The sequence below is a fragment of the Silurus aristotelis genome (genome assembly GCF_946808225.1).
Source record: "Silurus aristotelis genome assembly, chromosome: 22".
Taxonomy (NCBI): Eukaryota; Metazoa; Chordata; class Actinopteri; order Siluriformes; family Siluridae; genus Silurus; species Silurus aristotelis.
In genome coordinates, this window is record NC_139595.1 from 15,444,406 (window position 1) to 15,470,855 (window position 26,450).

The window sequence follows — 26,450 nt, forward strand, 5'->3', positions numbered from 1 at the left end:
GACAATGGCTTTTAAGTCCTGGAATGGATTAATCACATTAAAAACTCTAATCTAATGACCTAAAAAGAGCCTGTACACAGGAGCTCATTTGAACGTTTTTCGTAAAGAAGATTGGGACCAAATTCTGGATATGTGAAGTTAATGGAGAATTTTTCACATCAACTTCAGAGTGTTGTAGGTATTTTGTATTTAAAATGTTCCCAATTATAAAATATTACTTTTTTTCTCTGGAGTTGTTGGAAGATCACATTAAAGATGTAACAAGTCCAATACTTGTTATTTCTGTCTTTATATTTTAAAAACCTGCTATTTTATAATGGCTAAGTGCATTTTCAAATTCCATAAATGCAAATGAGAAACAATTAGAACTGTCCAAATTAGTTGTACACATGTACATACATGCATCTAGAAAGATTTGCCTTATTTTTTTTATGACCAGTACAAATCCAAAAATTATAACCAGTATTTTCAAGTATTATAACATGTAGTATGCATGTAGATTCCCTTATAGATGCTAAATTAGTTTTTTTTTCCCTCTTAGTATAAAAGAAACCAAAACCAATTCGTACATTTGGCAAGTTAAAAAATGCAGAACTGTAAAACACATCCAGTGCTTTTGGAGGTTTTTGACTTCCTAACGCAGCCTGCATCAGCAGTATGGTGTGGCCATGTGACCTAGCCTTCTAACGATCATGTGCATTTTGGAGTGGCCACAAGCCCTACAACAAGCTCTTAAATGTAATGGTCAATGCAATCAGTATGTGTTAAAATGATGTGCATGTTGTATGCATGGAATTCCTCATGTGAGGGCATTTCTGTAACGCTATGGGATCTATACAGGAATCATCTCTCGTGTGTACATTTCTCCATTCATCCTACGGCAGCGTGAACAGACATACGTATGTATTTCCAGATGTCTGGAATAACTATTGGCGTCTGAATGGTCTTTGAACTGTAAGCAAGTAAATGCTCCCAATACCAGATGTTCTGTCAGAAGCCTTAGAGTAAGAGCCAAGGCAGCTTTGGAGCCACATGGGTGGCACAGGGTGGCAGCTGCCACCCCAGTTGCCACATCATATCTGGGCAATGTCTTCAACTTAGAGGCCTACGCACTCAGAATCTCCACTGTAGCGGTTTGTAGAACTTATTTTTATATTCAATGGAGCTACTATAAAGGAAATGGAGTGTCATACCGTGGCGAATCATTTTTCACTGTTGAGGTGGGTCTTGAGATAGATAGATAGATAGATAGATAGATAGATAGATAGATAGATAGATAGATAGATAGATAGATAGATAGATAGAGAGAGAGAGAGAGAGAGAGAGAGAGAGAGAGAGAGAGAGAGGCAGGCAGGCAGGCAGGCAGGCAGACAGAGAGAGAGAGAGAGAGAGAGAGAGAGAGAGAGAGAGAGAGAGAGAGAGAGAGGCAGACAGACAGACAGACAGACAGAGAGAGAGAGAGAGAGAGAGAGAGAGAGAGAGAGAGAGAGAGAGAGAGAGAGAGAGAAAGAGAGGCAGGCAGGCAGGCAGACAGACAGACAGACAGAGAGAGAGAGAGAGAGAGAGAGAGAGAGAGAGAGAGAGAGAGAGAGAGACAGGCAGGCAGGCAGGCAGGCAGGCAGGCAGGCAGACAGAGAGAGAGAGAGAGAGAGAGAGAGAGAGAGAGAGAGAGAGAGAGAGAGAGAGAGAGAGACAGACAGACAGACAGACAGACAGACAGACAGACAGACAGACAGACAGACAGACAGATAGACAGATAGATAGATAGATAGATAGATAGATAGATAGATAGATAGATAGATAGATAGATAGATAGATAGATGGGAGGGGAGCAAGAGAAAGGGAGAGAAAACCAGAAAAGGTGAAGCAAAAGGGAGAGGGGAGAAGAGAAAGAAAACAGGGAGAGAAGGCGAAAGGGAGAGGGCAGAAGAGAAAGAAAACTGAGACACAGAGAGAGAGAGAGAGAGAGAGAGAGAGAGAGAGAGAGAGAGAGAGAGAGAGAGAGAGAGCAGTGGCTCATTGAAAGCTGGAGCGTTTCCATCTCGGCTATTTTTGCCTCTCCTGCGCCCACCTAAGCGAGCGATGATTTACACCGCGCACACACACCGCCTCATGCCGGCTTCTTATCCCCGTATCGCGGGCTAGCAGTCTCTGTAGTCTCCTACTCCTCCTCCTTCTCCTCCTTCTCATCTTCTTCATCCTCCTCCGGAGCGTCCTTGTCTTTCCGTTGGCGTGGCTTCAACTTTGAGCAGTATCTCAGCAACACCCACGGCGCCGGGTTCACAGACAATGTCTTGAAGGGAAAGCGGGGTGGCGAAGGATGACAGTAAGTGTCTTCACCGTGCTGGGCGTGAGCTGGACATACGTGGGAGTTTGTGACACGTGAAGACGTGACAGCGTGACGGCAGCGCTGAGCGGTTTTTCTATCTTAAACAGTCGAGTCCAGACGGGGAAGGGGTTTGTGCTTGATGCTCCGTGGAACGGATACACGCTCCATCCGCATCCCTTCTACTGCACTGAACACGACATGAAACCCTGAGCCATGCTACACACACTCTATAGTCTTTAGTAGTACGTGGGTTTATTTTCTCTGTGTGTGTGTGTGTGTGTGTGTTAAGTTTTCGTCGCTGTCTCCGGGATCTCTGGTTTCTCGCAGTACTTTTTATGGAGCATGACATCATTTGGGAGTGTATGTGTGCGCGCGTGTGCGTGCGCGAGCGTGTCTGCACGCGCGATTCGTTGCTAATCGCTTCATAATTTGGATGAAATCGGTGTACAGGATCGCACATTGCATGCATAAAACCGGTGATGGCATTTCGGAAAATATTGCCTTAGGTGTGTGTGTGTGTGTGTGTGTGTGTGTGTGTGTGTGTGTGTGTGTGTGTGTGTGTGTGTTTTGCTATTATTTTTTGTTGCGTTATTCGGGTAATTGTGCACCTGCCTTGCCGTGTAATAGACGTGATAGATGGAGTCGATGACTCGATCAGCTGTTCGGCGAGCTTTGCCGGAACTGACGCGCGCGCTCGTGTGCGTGAGCGTGCGCGCGTGTGTGTGTGTGTGTGTGTGTGTGTGTGGTGCTAAATTAATCCGAAACGACAAACAGGAGAGGGGCCCCGCTGGATCCCACGCCCAAGTTGCTATAACTTGGTGTCCATGAGAAAACTGCATATGGTAATACAAGGTGCATGCAGCTTTCAGGTCGCGCGCGAGCACCAGATCTCACCGGATAGTGCGCACTGGACGCGAGCGTGGATCGTTTAGCGTGCGCGTGTGTTGTGTGTTACTTTCTCTCGTCAGATTTTGCACTTGCAAAATTTTTAGGTGCATTTATTATTGCACCCGAGTACAACCTGGGTTATATAAGGTAGTGCAATGCACAGCTGGATTTAATGCAATGCACGAGCACACACTGTAATAAATCAGGGCGAAATGGAAGCCATTAAAAAAATTGAGTTATTTCTGTAACCCAGTGCTAGGTCAAGATATAGCTGAGCACGTGCTTGGTTGCTTTAATTAACACAGCCTGGCTCGGTTTGACCCCTCCAGTGGTCTTTCCTGGGTTGCTCAGTATAGGATAGTCATGATTAGTCATGATTAGTCATGATCTACATGAGGAAGTTTATTGGGCATATATCTGTTTGACAGGAATTATATTTTCTTGTACTGTTCTGTACCTTTAGTATAAAAGTAACTTGTGCAATAATTACGTTTCAGATATTTTTTCTTTTATATTTTATTATTTCTTCCAAATGCATTTTATTTATACACTGCAACATACATTACTTAGCTACTATATATATAGGTGATGAAATAGCAGCTAAACACTACAACATCAGCAAAAAAAAATGCATCAACATACATAATGCATGAACTACTAAGCAAAGAACTAAATGTATTTCTCACAGTTAAGTGATTTGTTGGCTGGACTTTGTTAATTATTAAGTCATAAAAACCATTTCACTGCTCATTCTAGGAGCGTCGGTGGTTTTACCTAATGATGGGATATAACCCCGACCACCCACCCCCCCACACACACATTACGGGATTCATACTCAGTAAAACATGGCATGACACCGGAGTCTATGGATGTGAATCACAGTCGAGAAAAATATGTCCTAAAGGCACTGATTATGTAGAGTTTCTTTTTGTTCAAAAATGTGATGGTTGTCCTAGCTAACTTATCCTGGTGGGATTTCCTGTTAAACCCCAGATAAATTACAGATTAATTCAACAGGAAGGTGTACAGTATATGATTCATTACGTGTGCATGAATTACATAGGAGTGATGCATTTCCGAGGTATATAAGAAGTGTAGTAGGACACATCTGGCTATGTGTCCTTTTAATATGATTATTAATGTAATTGTTAGTGACTTCACCTTATACGGTGTGTATTTAATCGAATACAGGACTGCCAGGGGTCTAATAGCAAGTAGAAGAGCAAAAAAATATATTTGTATATATATATATATTTTTTTATCAAGGTTCATACTGACAGGTTGGGGAAAATGTTGGGCATTTCTTTATTACTGTATGGGTTTTTTGGGATAGCTGGTCCTAGGGTTTGGCAGAATGCAACAAAAGATGCTATCCTGCTGTAAAGGGAATGTGCAGAGCATTTTAGGGCGTTGTAGCCATTTGTTTTACAGCAGGTTAGCCATGCCCATTGGTTTTACAGCAGGTTAGCCCTGCCCATTGGTTTTACAGCAGGTTAGCCCTGCCCATTGGTTTTACAGCAGGTTAGCCCCACCCATTCACTTTAAAATTCACCTTAGTCCCCACCCATTCACTTTAAAATTCATTTTAGCACCACCCATTCATTTCAAAGCAGCTCAGCTCCATCCATTAGATTAAAAGCAGCTCAACTCCATTCACTTAAAAGCAGCTGAGCTCCACCCATTCGCTTTAAAGCAGCTGAGCCCCACCCACACACTTTAAAGCATTTTAACCCCACCTACATACTTTAAAGCAGCCCAGCTTTACCTATTAATGTCAAAACAGCTCCATTCATTACATTAAAAGCATCTCAAATCCATTCATCCATTTTAATGCAGCTAGCCCCACCCAATTATTTTAAAATAGCTATGCTCCACCCATTTAATTTAAAGCAGATGAGCTCCACCCATTCACTTAAAAGCAACTGAGCTCCACCATTCACTTAAAAGCAACTGAGCTCCACCATTCACTTAAAAGCAACTGAGCTCCACCATTCACTTTGAAGCAGCTGAGCTCCACCCATTTAATTTAAAGCAGCTGAGCTCCACCCATTCACTTTAAAGCAGCTGAGCTCCACCATTCACTTTAAAGCAGTTGAGCTCCACCCATTCACTTTAAAGCAGTTGAGCTCCACCCATTCACTTTAAAGCAGTTGAGCTCCACCTATTCACCTTAAAGCAGCTGAGCTCCACCCATTCACTTTAAAAGCAGCTGAGCTCCACCCATTCACCTTAAAGCAGCTCTATTCATTCAATTAAAAGCACCTTTGCCCCACCCATTAATTTTACTGCAGCTGATCCCTGCTAAGTGACATATAACAATGATGCCTGGTGTGGCTGAATTTACCTGTGTGAGGATTATATTCAGAATATTTACATACATACATACAATATATATATATATATATATATATATATATATATATATATATATATATATATATATATATATATATATATATATAAGCAGTAGTCAAGTTAACTGAAAAACCCAGCAAAACTATACTACATCTCAAATCACTGGATCAGCCTTTCAGCTCTGTGATTGAGTTTAGTAAATACCTCTGGAACTCTGTGGATAATGGCCTACTGTGTGGTTTCTTTTCAACTCAGTGTGACTCCGAAAATCACGCTGCTAAAATCATACAGCTGCAGTTGTACCCTGCTTCAGCATAAACCTTTTTCTGAAGCCTCCACTTTTTATATAGCAGATTACGATTTATATAGGGGTTATTTAGAGGTTTATGGTTTTTGAGACACAGGCATGTTCCTCTTGTTTCTATGCAACAAACTAGGTAAAAGGCCAAAACACACAGTTGGACAGTGATTTTCTGTGTGAACAGATGAGTCCAAATTTGACATTTCTGACTCTAACAGAAGAACTTTAACAGAACTTTAACAAAAGTCCTGGAGAGAAGACCTTAGCAGCCTCATCTCCACAGTCAAACATGGAGCTTTATGGTTTGGGGCTGTTTTAGAGCAGGGAAGGTGGGAGACTTATTCTGGGTGAAAGGAATACTGAACTAACATGGCTACCATTCTATACTTACAATGCCATGTAATTCCATCTGGACTGCGGCTCATTGGACTTCACCATACAACAAAACAATGGCTTGCAGCATACGTCCTAACTCTGGAAGCATTATTTAGAAAGTGAAAAGTATTTTGGAGTGTTATCTACTATATCATGAAATGGTCTGCCCAGTCACTGCACTCAAATCCTATTGAACTGCTCTGGGATGTTCAGTCACAAGGAATGTACATGTGTCTCTCAAAATAAAGCTTGCTTGTTGAGGAACTTATGATGGCTTATATCGAAACAAAAAAAAGAAGGAGACATCTTTTTTTAAGCCAGGCCATTTTTTTTAATTGTGTTTCGGGAATAAGAAGCATCATTGCATCACTAGAGATGGAGACTAATGTGCTCTCAGGGTGAATCAATACTCTGAAGTGAAGGTGAATAATCAATCGAGCTTGAGCAAATCAATAGATCACAATCAGGAAGTGTATATACATGAAAGGTACGAGCTCTGAATGCCATTATATTGCATCTTGCAGAAACCACTGAGCTTGTAGCATGGGATCGGTTTAAAAGAGTGAACATTGATGTATTAACCTTATTGTTATGTTGTTTTTTACCAAACAAAATTCATTAACGTTACAAGATTAGTCACGTCATGTCTGATCTAGGATAAGAGTAATAGGTTTTATATTTTATACCCCTGCCTGCTTAAATAACTGCAAAAACCTGATGTTCACACTGTCTGATTAACAGTTACTGTTGAATTAAAGTTCCAGGCAGTGTAGTGTAAAAAAAAGATATGTAAACCCAAAATTAAACAACAAAACACTGTGAGACTGACAAAAGACACAACAAAAAGATTTACATAGTCAGTTTGCAGTAATTAATTATTTATATTACAGAAAAAAAAATTATTATATCAACATACAACTTTTCATAGTCAAGTCATGAATCACATCCTGTTGGCACCTAAATTTGTGATGTAACAATTTTGCATTTATAAGGAGGAATCTAAGGAAAGCAAAAGCATCTGTTTAGCAAGTTTTGAGTTTCTCACCCACCGCTAATAAAGGGGAATTTTAATAGATTTACATTATATAGACAAAGGGTTATGGACACAATATAATTTATATCTGCTTTTCTGAAAATCCCATTCCACATTTTTCCCTATTTATAATAATCTCTATACTTCTAGGAAAAACTCTACTGAAATCTTTTTTTTTTTATTGCTAAACAATTGTTTTAGTGATGTGCCAAGTCTCAAATCAAGCACCAAAATCTGTCAATGTACACATCCGGCAATTAAAGCCGTCCGTGTGGAAACATAGCATTGAGTTTGGTTTTACTAATAATAAACATACATTTGCATAAAGCATTCCTATTTGTTCATGCCCATGTTGATTTAACTATTAAAAACTTGAAAAGTATTCATCTAAAACAGATAAAAATGTAGGGAGAAACTCATGACAATCATGTGATTCAACGCAATTAAATATTTTAATCTATTGACAGCCCTAATATATATATATATATATATATATATATATATATATATATATATATATATATATATATATATATAGGGCTTAAATATAATATACAAATGGATAAGGCTTGTTAAATATTATACCTGCATCCAACTATTCTATTATATACCAGCAATCATACAGTTATTAACCTACGCATTGCTTGGTTGCATTTTTGGCCAAAATTGGGCTAATAGTTACTCTGTGCTCATGCCAATTTTTTATTATTTCTGTGAAAAAAATTTTACGGAAGCAGTGTACAGTCTGTGGGTTTCATACATTCCTTATGCCTGAGTGGCAAATTGTAGTAGTGCTGCAGATGCTGAACTAGATTCAGCATTTGCTGACACAAGGCATATAGAGCAGTCCGTGGTCAGATGGTGTTCTTATTTGAGAAAGAGAAAAAAAAAAAACACAAAACAAAATTAAAGGAGTAAAACAAGATACACTGTGCAAATCTGAAGGTTGTGGCTTTAACTCATGCATTTCTAATCTGTCCCGAGTCACTTCCTGGTCCTGTTTATATGGAAGACACTAAGTGTTCAATGTTTTGGGAAAAGTCTTGGGAATATTAAAGGTTATCAGTAATATAAAGCAGTGAAGCCATGGAGAGCACAGCAGGTTTGATTGAAGGATGTAGACTTGACAGACATTCTCATTATCTTTGTAATCAATCACCAGATAATAAACAACAAACTTCATCACAGTGTCAAGGTTAGTCAAGTTTAGAGAGCTGTTTTGTTTTCTTAATGGGTAGCTACACTCTATGGTCTTGTCGACATCATAACCCGAGGTTTTATACGTGTGTGTTTTGAACATGCTATTCCACATTATTTTCCATTTGCTGTTAGAATAACCTCCACTTTTCTGGAAAGATGATTAATTTTGGGGTGTGTTTGTGGAGATTTGTGCTCATTCAGCATTTCAGTTTATCTCAAAGGTTTTCAATAGGGTTGAGGTCAGAGCCTGATAGCAGGTCACTCAAGATCTTTTACTACCAACCCATATACACCATATCATCATGGAACTGGCTTTGTGCTCGGGGACAATGTCATGCTGGAAGAGGGTTGGGTCAATTGTGTGCCTCCAACTTTGTGGTAAAAGTTTTGAAAAAACCATCAGAAATCAGAACCAGCAAACCAGTATCAGAACCAGCAAAGTATCAGAACCAGCATTACTTTTTACAGGAATTTGAGCTACAGGAGCTCATCTGTTGGATCAGACCACACAGGCCAGCCTTCGCTCCCCACGGCCCATTGATGCACGTGGGGAGCGAAGGATGGCCTGTGTGGTCAGATCCAACAGAGGAGCTCCTGGCGCTCAAATTGCTGTAAAAGTTAATGCTGGTTCTGATAGAAAGATGACAGAATACACAGTGCATCACAGACTGGTCAATATTAGGCAGGTGATCATAATGTTATCGGTATATATTCAGCATTTATTTTGGGTTGGTTCAGTGTAGTGGTTGGATGTACAAAAAAATGCATGCGGATTAAATGACACAGCATGGTTTGTTAACTTGATGTAGTTTCATATGCCGAAAACATTTAGACAGAATATGAAAAATGCATCAGGGTTCGATTCAAAACAGGCTAAGCACTGCCTAGGTGAGACACTCTGAGGAAGGATGTTCATCCTGCTGTTGTCTCTGTATTGCTGTATCGCAACTATTCAGTTCTTTGTATAGTACTGTATCTATTCTCACACGTGTCTGTTCTTGAACATGTAATTACATGCCTGCACACTGCAATTTTCAACTCTGAAAATAAACGAGGACCGGTAGAAAAGAATGTCTCAACAAAAAACACCCAGTAATGGCAGGTTATAAAGAAAGCACAAAAGCGATCTGGCTTGGGTCGAACGCCAGTGGTTTGAGAATTCCGACGGCTAACCCTATTTGCCAATTGATATTTGCTCAGATATCTGTATAGAAGTCTTAAAACTAAATAGGCTGAGAAGATTTCCTGTATTTCAATCTCTAATTGGTTGAATCGAAATCTAATTGAGCGCGCAAAATGAATGTTCTTTGGCCTACGATATAGAAAAGGATGCCAGAGTCAGCGTGTCATCCATTAGGGGTTCTTTATTAAGAGCTGTGCAGACGCACATGGTCTATCTGTCCATGGAGACACCGGCGCAGACACAAAACAGAAAGAATGGAGTCGCCGAGGCCAGTGCACGTCATCTCGCCAAGAGCGCATGCAGGAAGGAAGGCCCGCTGTGGCAGGAAGTTTCTCATTGTGTTTGAACTGCAGCACTGAGGTCATTAATCTAAGAGGACGCAGATTCCCAAAATCCCCCTGTTCTTTAGTCAGTTTCCTCCTTCCTTCCATCATATCGCGTTTGGGTGTTTCTCTGTAATTTTATTTGTCGCTGGATTTTATGTGCAGCATTGAAAATGTATCTCACTTGCCTACACATCTCATTGTGGCTTGATGGTGTAGGTAGCTAAAGCACTTCTCCTCAACTAAAAGTACTGTTACTTCAATTAAGTTTGAGGTAAGCATAAGTAAAATTTCCGGTCCAAAAATCTATTTACGAAAAAGTTCAAATTAGCCAGTACTCAGAGTAAAATGTACTGTTACTTTTAGCAATGGGGGGGTGGGATGGAAGATTCTAATCTAGTTCAAAAAGGACAAGGAGATATAAATCTCAAACTAGTTGTTTTTAAATTTTAGCTACACCTTTACAAATTAAAGTGCGATAACAAAGAAAAAACAGAGTTACTTGAGTCTATTGTGAGTTATGTATTTTTGCAGTGGAAAAAAATCTCTATAATGTCGTTTATGATAATGAGAGAAATCGCAAATGCAGTTTTAGAATTCAGACAGTGAGCGCACACATCGAACGACTCCGCCGTTTTCCGCAGAGACGAACCAAAACGCTGTGATTGGACAATGCATTGTCAACAAAAGTGTGTGATTGGTTATACAGTAATGCTTAAATCTATTGCAACTTCAGCAAATCTACTCTAAAATATAAGAGTTTTTATTTATTTCATGTAATATTTATATCGTGACATTGGTAATAGAGCAAGCTTAATTGTGCATTGACAGTTTTTGCATTATTTTGAATTGTTTTTTTTGTTTTTTTACAGGCCATGTAACGGACATGATTTTAAAATGTAGTTAGTACAATACTTCAAACAAAACATAAAAACTTTATTTTGGCTTCTCCCATTACGGGTCGCCACAGCGGACCATCCGCATGTTTGATTTGGCACATGTTTTTATGCTGGATGTCCTTCCTAACGCAACCCTCCCAATTTATCCGGGCTTGGGACCGGCACTAAGGCTTTTGCAAACCTAATGGCTGGGGTTGGTTCCCTGACCGGGAATCGAACCCATGCCGCAGCGGTGAGAGCGCCGCATCCTAACCACTAGACCACCAGGGAACCAACTTCAAACTAAACATACTTAAGTAAAATGACAGATTTTAAAAACTAGTAAAAGTACACAAAAATGTACTCAATTACAGTAACGCGAGTAAATGTTATTCGTCCTCTGCCAACTAGAGCCTTTATATTTTAGAAAAGTTTGGATTGAGCAAATCTTTAACAACAACCGTTCTTTAAAAATTCTTGCCCAAAAAAATTTAAGGAAAAAATTCTAAAAGTCCTCTGTTCACTTCCTGTGTCTTTCTCAGGATTACCGGGAGGACGGTATGGACTTGGCGAGCGATGCTTCAAGCCGCTCAGGCTCCGAGTCCAACTCGAACTCCAACAAGGTGACCCCATGCTCAGAATGCAAGTCGTCACCGAGCCTGGAGCTGGCCGCCCTGGACGACTACGATGAGGAGGACGAGGAATTCCAGCAGTATAAGAAGCACGTCATCGAGGACTGGGAAAGCGAATATGATGCTGACAACCAGAATGGCCAAGACAGAACCTTGCGGAAGGCAGTCAACGGCCGCAGCCTGGCCGAGGAGATCCAGGAAGTCAAGAGTTCACCCGCCACTGCTTCCGAAGAACTCAAACAGAATGGTAACCTGGTCCTGTCCAGGAAGCCCCAGTCCAAGGCCGTTTCCAAGAGCCCTGGTACAGGCGGAGGTGGTGGTGTTGGTAGTAGTAGTGGTGGAGGCGGACTAGGAGTTGGAGGTACAGAGTTCGAAGGGTGCCAACGCATCGGGGGTTACAGAGAGGACAGTGTGTTGGAGGAGAGTCAGCTTCCCACCATGGACTGGGCGGCGCTCGAGAGGCACCTCGCTGGATTGCAGTTCAGGGAGCAGCAGGAGAGCCACAACAGAAACCTGGGAAGGACAAACTCCATGAACGTGAGTCCAAAGTTTTGTCATTTTGACCATAGCAGGGGTGTAGGGATCTCGAATTCGTTCTGGTTTGACAGAATCGCAGCGTGGTTTGACATTATAAGCGAAACAAATGAAAGAAATTCCTCTCTTGGTTCATATACACAACAAACATCTGTGACATCTGTGACATCTGTGCTATAATTGCCAGCAGCTTAGCTAGCTATCTAACACCACATGCTACATGAATTTATGTGAAGGATACGCTCTGTGAGCAGGTCAGTGGTGGAAACCATTGCCAGTTTTAGTTAGAAACTTTTGAGAAAACAGATGCTTTCGTCAGATGGGCTTTGGAAATTCTGCTGATGTATTAATGCAAAGATGGCCTCGCAGGTGGTGTGAGGTTTTGAAGGGTTTACGTCTATCGGGTAGCAGTTAGAGAGTGAATTTAATGCACACACACACACACACACACACACACACACACACACACACACACACACACATATAAATTGCAGGTATATGCAAGGACTAGCCGGTTACAGATGGTGATGTCAGAGTGTGAACTTTCAGCTGTCTTCTCATATACCTCTGAAGTTCTTTGTGAGTGTGTTGCCAGTTCATATTACATTTAAGCTGATACTTAGTCACATCCCATGTATCACTGGTAGAGCATAGTGTCACTCTTGAACCAATCCAGCAGTGGGACATGAAAGCCTTGATAGCACATGGGGCGGCTGAGACACGTCCTTTACGCCAGACAGTTCGCACGTGACCATGAGCTCAGAGACTGAGCCAGAGCCAGAGCCATGCCAAAGAGAAGATAAGGCGAGAGGGAGAATGATCGAGGGAAATGAAATGCAGTGGTGTTTGCAGTTATTTATAGAAAACAGCTGTCCTGGCACTGTAGCGCCATCTTTTTTTTTTTTTTACAGCAAGAGCAGCTGGGGTTTCTCTACAACAGCCCATGTGATATCTTGACAATCAACTCTCGTGTAGTGATTTGTCTTCCACGAACGATTCATTCATTTCAAACGAATCTTTAATGTGAATCAGGAGGACGAGTCGTCTCAAAGAGTGATTCGTTCATTTCGTACTGGAAGTGCATGAGCAAAGCATTGCAAATTATGTACAGGTTTATGTACAAATTATGTACAAATTTGAGTGGTTTACCCCTTTCGACTCCTGTAGTCCAAGTCATTCGTTCTTTTATCACGTGACTCCCATATACGCTATGGAGTGCATTACACAGGAAACAGAATTGAGTAGATCATCTCATGGGTCCTATGGTCTGAGTCGTTTGTTCCTTTATCACATGACTCCCATAGACGCTATGCAGTTATATATACATATATACATTTTTGGAACGTAAGTCAAAGTTTGTGTATGTACTGTAGATGTGTTTGGGGATCTGCTTATTGAAAAATTACATGTAATTTTATTTCTTATCAAAGGAAAGAAATTAACTAAAAGACTCAAAATAAGATTAGTTGATTTTGATGAACGAGAGTCAAAGAACAAAGTCACTGAAATGATCCGATCTGGCCATAACTACTGCTGTTGTCATGCCACTGCCGACTCAGTAGAGGGCACTGTTGTAGTAATAAAGAGACATATTGTGATTTTTGTATAATTTTTTTTTTTTTGCTTTGACGTTTCAGAGTTTTGTTTGGGTTTAAAAAGATGAGCAATCATCATTGTTGTTTTTGTGTCAGATTTTTTGGGTTATTTTTTTCATTCAATTATTACATGAATATACATTTAGGATTTTCTCGGTTGTGATTGGTCAGAAAGTAGTGATTCATTTTATATAGCAGCAGTTCCACACATAGATACTCGACATTATCAGATTTGGAAAATGTCTTCTTGAAAAGCAATTAAATCTGTTTGAGGTGATGAAGTAAGCCGATATTGAGCATTTCCGATCGAGGTCACTATGGGGAGGTCTTCGCTCAGTGTTAAGGATGTGGACGCTGTAAATGTAAATATAATCTTGATTGCAGTTCTTATTAGAAATGTGTGTCTGTGTGCTCACATGTCTGGCTGTGATAAGAGATCCAGGGAGTGTGACCAAATTCTTAACACTGTTTTGTCAATACTTCCTAGCAAAGATGTATAACAGGTCATTTTGAACTCATTTTGTAAGACCCCTGAGCATGTCAAGACGTCCTCCCTCATCAAATGACATCCCTGCCTTTTATTAGATTGCCTGCAGTCGCTGAATAATTCATCTTTTTTCTGAATAATCACTGGTTAGATGAATAACTGAATAATATTTAGGGACTTTATCAGGTTAAAGGAGAGCAGTGATATGATTTCAGTTGCCTTATACACTGTAGAGTCTTTGTTCTTTTTAGAAACCTGGACCAATATGTATGTTCACATTGCATTGGTATAAAAGTTAATGATGTGATGCAATACGATACCAATATTTGCATCGGCAAAAAAGAGTTATTTAAATATAATTATTATTAGACCCACTATACTTTTAGAAAGTTAGAAACTAAACTGTTTCTCAAGAGACAGAGGCGTGTCCTGAGGGTCACATACAATACAGATTAACATGGCAGAGGTAGAGCTGCATTTTATTTAATCTTTTCTCTTTTTTTTGCACTATAAAGGCCTCTGAAAGGGCAATGCGTTAGAAGTAAGAAGGCACTTCAGTAAATTGATGATTTGCTGTCCCAAAGAAATGAAAGCGTACCATATTGAATTGCAAAACATCATATTTTTTTTTTTATTGCATCGTATTCAGATACAAAGCATAGCATAGTGACTGCAAAATTAAAGGAGAAACACATCAGGTATGACATTTTGTGTAATGCTACAGTAATAAAACTGTGTAAACTAAATATACCTGTCATCAGATATTATCCCGCAATTTCCTACTACTACTTCTTCTTCTTCTACTACGACTACTACACTTACGACTATGCTCCATTTTGAAAAGGAATGTGTTCGCTTCTTATTAATGTAGAAAAAACATCTGTAATGCATGCCCAATGAATTGGCCAGTCTGTGTGCATGTGTGTTATATCTGTGTGTGTGTGTGTCTGTGTAAATGTGAATGTGAATGTGCACCTTTGGCATGCAAACATGCTGAGGGAGATTACAATAGCCACTAGGTCCTTCATTGTGTATGTGTGTGTGTGTGTGTGTCTGTGTGTGTGTGTGTGTGTGTTTGTGTGTAATTATCTGCCTGAGAGAATTTGAGGTATGTAGGGGGAAGGAAAGATGCAGTCCTTCATTCAGTCTTTGTGGTCAAAAGGGTAATCTGTGTAAACTATGCAGATATAATTGTCACTCCCTCTCACAACCGCACACACACACACACACACACACACACACACACACACACACACACACACACACACACACACACAATTGTTCAGGTATTTAGCAATCAACACAAAACTAAAGCAACAATATATAATATCCTGTGCTGTTATAGAGAAATGAGCAACCATTGGGTGGTCATGTGGCCAGTCATCAAGTGAAGTTCAGTTCAGAAAGATCTGTTTTTCCTCTTATTTTCAGGCATTTGTGTGACATCGGCCATTTTTAAATTCATGAATGTCATTGGGGGTTCAAGCCTCGGTATCGCCAAGCTTCCACTCTTGGGCCCTTAAACAAGGCCCTTAACCCTCTATGCTCCAGGGGTGCCGTATCATGGCCGACCCTGCGCTCTGACCCCAGCTTCTAAGCAAGCTGGGATATGCGAAGAACAAATTTCACTGTGCTGTAATGTATATGTGACAAATAAAGGCTATTCTATTCTATTCTATTCTATTCTATTCTATTCTATTCTATTGTCTCTCCTTAATATTTTAATGTAATGTTTTCCAATAGTTTCTGTTATTACTTATAGCAGGAAACCATCAGAGCTATCTTCTAACCACAATGGCCATTTTCTGTGGGGGTTTTTTTCCAGCTGGTCATGTTACTGAAACCTGTAAACATCACCCATAGAAACAGTTATACACATTTTTATATCTGTTTATGTGAAGATGTACAAGTGCTGGTGTAACTTGTTGCTACGGCAATGAGGTAATGAGATGCATATTATATGGCAATGAACACATGAACCTGTTATTTATGTTGCAAAGCAGACCACACTATCTGAACTGTCTGAACAAAGGTTTGTGGACGCCTGACCAAAAGATCCCACATTTATAAAAGCCTTCACTCATCTGTGGCTCATTCAGGAACAAGGGAATAAGTAAAGTCGGGACAGTCCCAGTTTCAATTCATCCCGAAGGTGTTCAATAGGGTTGAGAGCCCACTAAAGATCTTCCACCCTTACCTATGTAAACCATATCTTCATGGTGCTTGCTACATGCCCACTCATGCAGTGTACGACATGTAGTGCATGACTGTCCAATAGTGAAGAATTTTGTACATGTAAACAGTAATAGAATATAAAAAAGAAAAGAAAAAATGATAAAGTATAAATAAAAGAATAAAAAATACTACAGTTGGAAAAATATATAATACATATATAAGACGGAAAGGGATGGATATAAATAGGACAAAGTGTGTAACAGTTTAAAGGATGAACCACATGTGGCTGGAAAAGATGTGGTGTGAAAAAGTAACCATAATTCCTCCACGGCGCTGCAACAGACTCATTGCAAGGTATCGCAAATGCTTATTGCAGTTGTTGCTTCCAAGGGTGGGCCAACCAGATATTAGGTTTAGGGGGCAAACACTTTTTCACACAGGGCCATGTAGTTTTGGATTGTGTTTTCCCTCAATAATGAAAACCTTGATTTAAAAACTGCATGTTGTGTTTACTTGTGTTATCTTTTACTAATATTTAAATTAGAAATCAGGATATATTTGTATATTTATATTGAATGTATGTATTATTTATATTGAAGTCTCAGCATATGTGTGTGTGTGTGTGTGTGTGTGTGTGTGTGTGTGTGTGTGTGTGTGTGTGTGTGTGTGTGTGTGTGTGTATGAATGTAGCAGTATACTGAACAGTGCTTTTGCTTTCATGTCCATATAACGTATATATATATACATTTTTGGAGATATTATAATTAAGGCAAAAAAGGAGTTATATTCCTATACGCTGCCTATTTAAAAACACAGTTCCCTAGACATGGAAGTGGGCGTTTTAGCCAACTTTGGAGCTCTAATTTTAGTTAAAAATAGCAGTTTCAATTATATAACTCATTATGTTTCAATTGTTCAATTCTCTTGGCTCAGCTATTTTGTTGATTCAGCCAAATTGTTTTGCGTTGTTTATCAATCAGAAAAAAAAAAAAATGTATTTTCAGTCATAATCTTTACATTTAAATTTTGTTATTATATTTATGGGCTCGTTCTGACTCAAATTACCAAGCCGGTATAAGGGATTCATTGAATTGTGATTAAAGTGCATTATTAAAGCTTATAAGATATTTATATCTTCGCTTCCTTTGGTTCTGATATAGTGCAAGCTTCGAGGTTCTATAGTACCTTGTGGGGTTTCTCCAGACCTCAAGACTTTTTTGGATTCAGTCTGCATTACCGATTGTGAATGGAGAACCATTTTCTCACCATTTACAGCTTCCAGGAAGATTTATCTCTTTATGTCAGTAACAAGAAGTGAGGGAGGGAACTGAGACAGAGCATCTTGTTAATATGGGGGTGTCTGGTGTGAGGTATGATTAAACTCGGCAGGCCAGCACAGAGAGCTTTTATATTGTGATGAAGGCTCGTCCAGAGAAGATGTGGGTGACACAGGGTATGCTGTCTGAATAGATTTAAAGGATGAGTGACATTTGATTCAAAGTGTCAGAATTAGCAGTATGAAGAAGATTCAAGCGAGCTAGAGTAACCAAAATTCTGATATTATCCTACATAAATTGATATTATCCAATAGTTATCTAGTGAACAATTAATGAGTTCTATAAGGTAGAGAAGAGAAACAGTCTAATTGAATTCATCTTACCCTCTGCAGTGCATGTAAATATTTAGGCTGAGGTAACAGGAGTCAGGAGCCTTAAAACTGTTCTAGACTTTAGAATGGTGTGATATTATGTATGCAAACACTACACAGACAAACGCATTGGGAAACATGACATTTTTGTGGTTTTTCGACAAAAAGTTACCACAAAATTATTGCCATTAAATTTTCCATTTACTTGACTGCAAAGACCAGTTCCAGCATGACAGTGCACAAAGCCAGCTCCGTGACTATATGCTTTACATGAGTTGGAGTGGAAGATCTTGAGTGGCTTGCTATGGAGCTCTGACCTCAACCCTACTGAACACATTTGAAATGAATCAGAACCCCACCCCATGCCTTCTCACTCGAAATCATTTAGACTTTTTAACACCCTTGTGGCTAAAAGAGCACAAATCTCCACAATAACACTACAAAATCTAGTGGAACAACTTCCAAGAAGAGTGGAGGTTTTTATAACAGTAAATGAAGACTAAGTATGGAATGGGATGTTCATACAGCAGAATCTTAAGGTCAGCTAGTAAGTGTCCATCGTGTGCAACCTGGTGCAAACAGTGCAAGACAGACAGTGCAAAGACAACACAAGACAGTGTAGGACAAATACACCAAACACAAAATAGCGCCGCCAGTAAACCTGCTGTATATTACACAATGCGGTGTGTAAAAGAGTACCGAGTACGGGAGTGAACACTGTAATTAAACAAAATGTAAAGGAAATGGTTTGTGCAAAAAAACAATAGCGGTATATATACTATAATATACATACTTACTTGGGCTGTTCATTTGTTTAACTTTCCCTGTATTACAGCCTCTGTTTCGACAGTGAGTATATTGTTCTAAATGTATTTTGTTTAGTAAGTGGAGCGTGTAAAACCGTAAGCTGACAGCCGCACACTTCTTTCCCACCCATCTGAACTCTGCAGTCTTGCTTCCACTAGAGACTATTGGCGTTTGTGTGGGATCGATAGTTCCTGGTCAGTGCTGTACTGCAGCTCTGGACTCTCCGGTCGGAAGAGAAACACTCCGGCTGCCACATCGAGCCCATTAGCAGCTTCAGCAAGCGTGAAATATCCTACTCACTTCCGGAAAGGTTCTCATTAGGACGGCTAGTTGCACGGAGCACCTGCTGAACCACATGCTCCAGAGCGGGCAGATCAAGCAAAGTACCGTTGCATGAGAGCTGTATGATTAGTCATCGGATGCATCGGGGTGATGATTACGATAATGCTGAAGATGATAATGATCATAATGCTAAAGATACGCACCGCAACTGAAAGAAGTATTTAAACGTCAAATTATTATCGCATTTTCGACCTTGTGTTAGCAGGTTTAGCGTCGCAGATGGCGCTTTGAAGTAGCAGTTTTATTGTAAACTTCACCGTTCAGTTCAAAGGGACAGAATGGATTTTGAGGAAATTAGAGAACATCTTTTGCATTAAATTAGAGACATATCATAAACTATCATTTTTCTATGGTATATTTAAATGTATTTGATAGCTACTGTGTACAGAATGCATTTTTAACCCTTAACACTAAACCTTTTTTCCTTTAAGTTTCATTATAGTTACATATAATTACTTCATTATACTGAGAAAGATGAATAACTGAGTCATGAGCAGAGATTCGCCGGAGGCTTTTAGTAGCTGAAAGTCGGAGAACTGTCTGCTCGTAAATATGACCGGTAGAAGTTATCGCTGAGATAAGGCCCTGTTCACCAGGCTCTCCAGGAAGCTGCACAGTTCGCTAATAAGCCAAAGTTTTGCATTTGAAAGGGACCATTGAGAATCTGCCACTATTGAAGACGTGTATAGTACCTTTTGTGTTTTGCGAAGGGAAGACTTTAATGGCAAGTGTGTGCTCTGTGGTTTTGTATCAATTGTCCTGGCATTGGATGTGTGTCGTGAAGTAAATCCTCATAGAAGCCTAGAGGTCGACTGATATGGGTTTTTCTCTGGCTAGTGCCGATATTTAGAAGTTTGGGCAGCTGATATATGATTTTTAGTCGATATGTTTGCACGATTTTCTTTTTTTTTTCCCATCATCTCATAAAATCTACCTGTTTATTAATAAAATATGATACAGAAAATTGCTTCAATTGACCATTTACTGATCAACACAAGCGGCTCTAATCAGTTCACTTGTTAGCAGGTTGTCTGTAGCCTAAACTACGGTTAGTTAAACGCTTGCTATTAATACCGTTCCAAAAAGTTACTCGCAATCTCATGACAAATTCATTCAAAGTTATTCTCATTCTCCCTCCTAAAGTAGCGTCATATTGAATATATAAGAAAAGATTAAGTACGAAGAATAAGAACTTAAAGCCCGGGACACACCGAGCCGACGTGAAATAAGCCATTATATATATTTCAGTTTTTCCTGTGTTGATGCCGAATACACAATACTGCCACCTGCTGGTGTTGGAGAGTTATGTTCCCTCATGCAAGCGCAGAACGTACACGCACAGTTTGGTGTGACAGATGCGCCTGCCTAATAATCAGCCGATGCTGATTAATAAAAAAAATTATAATTCTAACGATTAATCGTCCGGCCGATCAATCAATTGACCTCTAATACTGCCACGGATCTAATGTAAAGCCTGCAATGAAACAATAATGTTATTATGTATTTGTTGCATTTTTTTGCATATGCTATATAGATACTGGAAGTATTCGTATATGGTTTACACAGGTTGGAGTGGAAAATCATGAGTGGCCTGCTATAGAGCTCTGACCTCAACCCAACTGAACACATTTAGGATGAATTGGAACTGACTGCACCCCAGACTTCCTCATTTCACCCACATCAGTACCTGACTTTACTAATGCCCCTTGTGGACACATGAATGAACACAAATCTTCACAAGCACCCTCCAAAATCTAGTGGAACTTCTTCCCAGAAGAGTGGGAGGTTATTATAACAGCAAATGGCGACTAAATGTGGGATAGGATATTCCGCATTTATGGTCAAGTGTTCAAAATCTTTTGTCCATATCTCTGGAAGTTGTGTCATGTCAACTGGGCTTCTATCTGATTGGATTCACTACTCATCCGAGCAGCTTCTTTAGTCTCGAGGCTAGATTCCACAAATTTGAATGCTATAGGTTCGAGGATCCTCGTCTCCTTAGAAAAGCATTTGTTAAAAGACAAGGGGAAGTCAGATTGGAGAAGGAGGTGTCAGGAGTAACGGGAAAGTGGATGGAAGGTTAGGAGGTAACGATCAGTGAATGTGAAAGTGGATGGGGGTGGTCCTTAGGTGTGGCTTGTGAAGAGGTCTTGATCTTCTTGAAGATGGATTAAAGAGCAGTATGAAAAATAGGAGACAGGTTGTGAAGACCTCCAACTTGGTTGAGAGAAGGATTCTCTACCTGTGTGTGTGTGTGTGTGTGTGTGTGTGTGTGTGTGTGTGTGTGTGTGTGTGTGTGTGTGTGTGTGTGTGTGTGTGTGTGTGTGTGAGCTACAAGAAAATACCAACCTTCATGTGTACACATGCTGTAAACTTTGAATGCTTAAAAAAGACCTGTGTATAATCCTGGATATTAAAATTGCATTATAAGTAATGTTCTTTCTACAGTCTTATACAGTCTTTATGGTTATAAAACTAGGAGCTACTGAGCTCAACATTTGTGATCATCACAGCTCCAGCATCATCTTCTCCATGCCAGTAATGCCGTGTAACTCTTATGACAAATGTATTCATAAAGTGCACACACACAAAACATACAAACAATAACCGAAGTAACTAAAGACCAAAGACATGGACGACGAGAGCATGATTTGAACGAACACGAGGAAAACCATGAATTACAAGAAAAACACATCAAGCTAATTATTATTATTTGAAAGGTAAAGATTATAAGTAAAGAGCGAAAAAAAACAACATAAACCGAGAGAGTTGAGTTGCAAATGATAAAGTATATAGAGACCAAGCAAAGAGTAATACAAATCTGGACATGTGCGTGTGTGTGTGTGTGTGTGTGTGTGTGTGTGTGTGTGTGTGTGTGTTTGTGTGTACACTGCATATCCCACTCAGACTCACCACAATGCCACGTCAGGGAGCGAGAGTAAGGGATAGAGAGAGAAAAAAAAGACAGGGAGGGATGTGAAATGGAAAGAGGTGGGCGAGAATCACAGTGGAGTTTCAGACAAAACAAACATAAGCCACACATTTCCCCACAGAGCCGATCCAGAGCTGAGGTAAAGAGACACCTTTAAACCACATGGACTTGGAGGAAAGCAGCAGAAATGAACGACGCATAAAAAACATGGACAGGTTACTAAGAACGATTCATTTGGGGCAAATTGTCGGTGCCTTCTGAACGCTAGAAACGAATGCCTGAAGTGTGAAGAGTGAAATGTTGTGTCAATCTCAAACTGTGTATTGCACAGCAGGATAAAAACAGCTTGCGTTTAAAGGGTTTCCAAGCGCTTTTCAAAGGGACGAATGGTCATTACGTTTTTGCGAATTTTCTGTGGTGGTGAAAATCATATCCAACAAAAATAGATGTTGTGTTTATTATTTTTTTGAAACTTGTTCCCCTATTTGACTCAAACCTCAGAAGACGAATTCAGGAATAGGGCCAGGAACGAACAGCGTTAGTACCATTAGCACCATAATGCTCCTGTAAATAGACTGAATATCAGTGTGTACATCTGAATAAAGAGTCTATGTTTAGATATATATTATGTATATTACATTTGAATGGAAAACAAAAACAGTCTTGAAGATTGAAGGAGTTTTCCACCGTTTTTTTGGCAAAAAGTGAAGGAACAAGAATAGAAAGCACTTTGTGAGGAAATGCTGGCATGGCAGAAGAGAGAGGGGGGGGGGGCAAAGAGAGAGAGAGAGAGAGAGAGAAAGAGGGAAAAAGAGAGAGAGGTATGCCGTATGGCAGTGTTGGGGAAATGGTACAGGGTGGAACTCTTTCCTAGGGGCCATAAAAAGAAATGCAGAGATTAGGCACCCATACAGACTGATCCAGGATCAGTGTTATAAGTCGAACTGATTTCAGATCAGTTTTCCATCACGGCTTCACACAACACTATTTTAGGGTGTGCCTGTAGTGTGGTTAAGTCTGACAGCCTCACAACTGACTGCCCTCTTTCTCCTGTGTGTGTGTGTGTGTGTGTGTGTGTGTGTGTGTGTGTGTGTGTGTGTGTGTGTGTGTGTGTGTGTCTGCTGAGCAAGTCCTCGCATGCGCCACACCGTGCACACACACACACACACACACACACACACACACACACACACACACACACACATACAGAGTCATTCAACTCCTGTTTCATTGCCCAAACTCTCACCTTGAGTTTAGGAGCCTCGTAGGCTCATGAGTCTGTGTGGAATTTGGTTAGATTATTCAGATCTGTTGATGAGTGGGATTCGGATTTGGACGTCTCAGTTTGAATGAGTGCTCATGTCAGATCAGCGCTGGACTCCAAGCAACAAGTGGGGAACCTGACACAGGTACAGGAATGAGGTCATCTCTAAAACACACACTTCCACTTCCACTAGCAGCAATTTTTTTCCTGCAGATTACAGCACACTCATTTTGCTTCTGATTCTGGTGAAATCTATACTCAATTTATATCCAATCACGCAATCTTTTTATCATGTATTTCTCTTGTGGATGGGTAATATTTGAAATAATACTCTATATTTAAATAAAGAGGCTTCAGGCACAACAAAATACATACATGTACACTGCAATAACTATAATCTAAGAAGGAGTTATTTCGAGAAAATATTTCTTGTTTATTTCCCATGAAAGATGAAAAGTCTTGAAAAATACATTGCATACTATACTTTCTTTTCGGCTTCTCCCTTTAGGGGTCGCCACAGCGGATCCTCCGCACGTTTGATTTGGCACATGTTTTACGCTGGATGCCCTTCCTAATGCAACCCTCCCCAATTTATCCGGGCTTACATTGCATATTAGACTATAAATCTAATATGCAAAAAAAAAGGTTTTTTTTTTCGAGGCAATTAAATGTTAACTCCTTTTGAGCAATATTTCACTAAAAACAAGTGACAGCTATAGTGCAAATATAGTGCATTAAATTGTTGTGCTAATTCTAGTAATTAAAAATACCACCCCTAAAAATTCTAATTTTAAGAATCTTAAGAAAGGTAAATTTTTTTTTGTCAGGTCATTTTTGTGGCTGTCAGTATTTACAAATAAAATGCTAGCATGAACATAAACACTTGCCCGAAAAGTGGTTTGATTCTAAAGCATTTTGTACTGAAATTAAAAAAAAAAAAATTCTGAAGATTTTTTCAAAAAACAGTGAAATTAATGTACAATCAATTCTAACATATTTGTTAGACATGAGTTTTTGACTAGACGATGTCAGACACTGCATACTGTACTCACTGATACATAATAGATACGAATAGCATTTTCAAATATGTATTGACCTTATGACTAATAATCGAAGTATCTGGCAAACATCTTATCAATATGTCTTGCACTTTCTGAGCTCTGACTGTAACAAAAAGCAGTTTTCCTGTTTTTTTTTTCTCTTTTTAAATAAATTCCAGGTAGTTGTGAGCATGAGCGTGAAAGACCCTAGACATGTGTTACCTTTCGAATCTGCACCTGGAGTGAATACTTTAAAGTGGACATGAATAGTATTACAAATCCAAACCAATACCACCACAAAGCATCCGATTATTATAAAACAGGACGTTTCTAGAACTTTTCATTTATCAAACAGAAATTTGAGCGTTTTCTCTTTTTCTTTTTAAAGTCAGATTTTCCATATGATTATGTATATTGTCACAGCCCACATTTCCTAGGAATCTTAATAACACGGTAGAGCATGCTTATTTAGGCTTGGCAGACACAGTATGTATTTAAAAGTGTATGTGTGTGCTTGGTGGGTTTTTTTTAAAGCCCTCATATAGTTACATCATGTCTGAGAGAGTGATAAATGTAGAAAAGATCACTGGGTGTTTAGGGCACAGGCCAGGATATCAAAGTACATTTCTAGCCTGATATGGAGATGACCTCTGAATCACATGTACACACACATACATAGCAACATAGCAATATAAAATTAAAACATCATCTCATTACAATGCGGACACGGTTTGTGGACACCTCATTTGTTGCATTTTGAGCATCCTATTCCACATTTAGTCCCCATTTGCTGTTAAAATAACCTCCAATATTCTGAGAAGATGTTCCACTAGATTTCGGAGTGTGCTTGTGTAGATTTGTGTAAGCATTATTCATCTACAAGAGAGTTAGTAATGTCCGGTAATGGTGTGGGTGAGGTGAGGAGACCTGGGGTCCTGTCAGTTTTCGAATTAATCCCAAAGATGTTCTAATGGATTGGGATCAGAGTTCTATAGAAGGCCAACAAGATCTTTTAGTCGAACCAATGGAAACGGTATCTTCAGGAGCTGTTCATAGAGATATTGTCATGCTGGAACAGGTTTGGTTCTCCTAATTCAAATGAAGGCAAAAATGTAATGCTACTGCATCCAAAGACGTCCTATAGAACAGTTAAGGAAAGAAAACCTTTGTGGCTGGAAAAGTCAGGTGTCCAAATACTTTTGTTGATATAGTGTACTGTCAATAGATGCATATAAATGATTATACTTTAAAAAACAACACACACATCTCAAAGCTCAGCACCAAATCAATACTTTGCTGATTGATTTGGGTTTTTTTTTTCCCCATCATGAACAGTAAAATGGAGGATCACATTACAAATTATTGACCTAAATATCCTGTTTCAAATGATTCTTCAGCATAGATGTCAGTGGTCTCTTTTCTAGGAATACAAACCTACTCGGCCTTGAGGTGTTACAACATGTCCACAGTGTACTTCCTACAACGCTACCGAGTCCAGATGTAAGACATCCTGCCATCTCTCAGTAATTAACTGCTAAAAAAGTCCTTCATTAGGACACTGAGGGTTATAGCCGGCCCTGAGAAAAACAGCACGTCCTGTATAGGTGATGCAATCAAGGTGAGTTGTGTGTGTGTACGTGTATGTTCAAGACGTGCACGCAGAAGTCTAAATTGGCCTTTGGAAGCATGTTAGAAATACACACCCTGCAGCGAAATGTGTGCAAACCTTAAATCACCTCAGCGAGTCGTCACACACACTGACTCACGCAGGCACCCGCATGAATATTAGTGCATGTTGTGTGTGTGTGTGTGTGTGTAAGACCAGGAAAATCAGCCAAACACAATTCCGCGATAAACTGAAGGCGCGAGATTCGAACCGCGGTAAAGCGGAGGATTAATATATACCTTTACAGAATCTCACAGATATTGTTAAATATTTTAATCCTTGCCTCCAATATGCTTCTCTGTCGGTCACATTTACAGCACTATCATAGTAAGCTATATACAGTATTAACTTATTAGGAGAAAATCAGACATTGAGCACCCCCATATAACCAAAATGGCACGATCCTCGTTTCATAACACCTCTGCGATGATTTGTAGCCGAATCAGGCTTCTCCTATCAATTG

The 26,450-nt window shown here is 39.7% G+C and overlaps 1 protein-coding gene across 5 annotated transcripts in view; it reads left to right on the forward strand.

The window, feature by feature from the left end:
• schip1 (schwannomin interacting protein 1) overlaps positions 1 to 26,450 on the forward strand; it is a 365,243-nt gene that overhangs the window by 291,953 nt on the left and 46,840 nt on the right. Inside the window, exons 1-2 of one of the 5 annotated variants that reach the window (XM_083525664.1) lie at positions 1,854 to 2,326; positions 11,408 to 12,034. In XM_083525664.1, coding sequence (XP_083381790.1) covers positions 2,321 to 2,326; positions 11,408 to 12,034 — 633 coding nt within the window. In that variant the 5' untranslated portion in view covers positions 1,854 to 2,320. Of the gene's footprint in view, positions 1 to 1,853; positions 2,327 to 2,362; positions 2,572 to 3,070; positions 3,172 to 11,407; positions 12,035 to 23,206; positions 23,427 to 26,450 lie in introns of those variants that run through there. The other 4 variants (XM_083525665.1, XM_083525663.1, XM_083525662.1 and 1 more) reach the window with 4 other exon arrangements.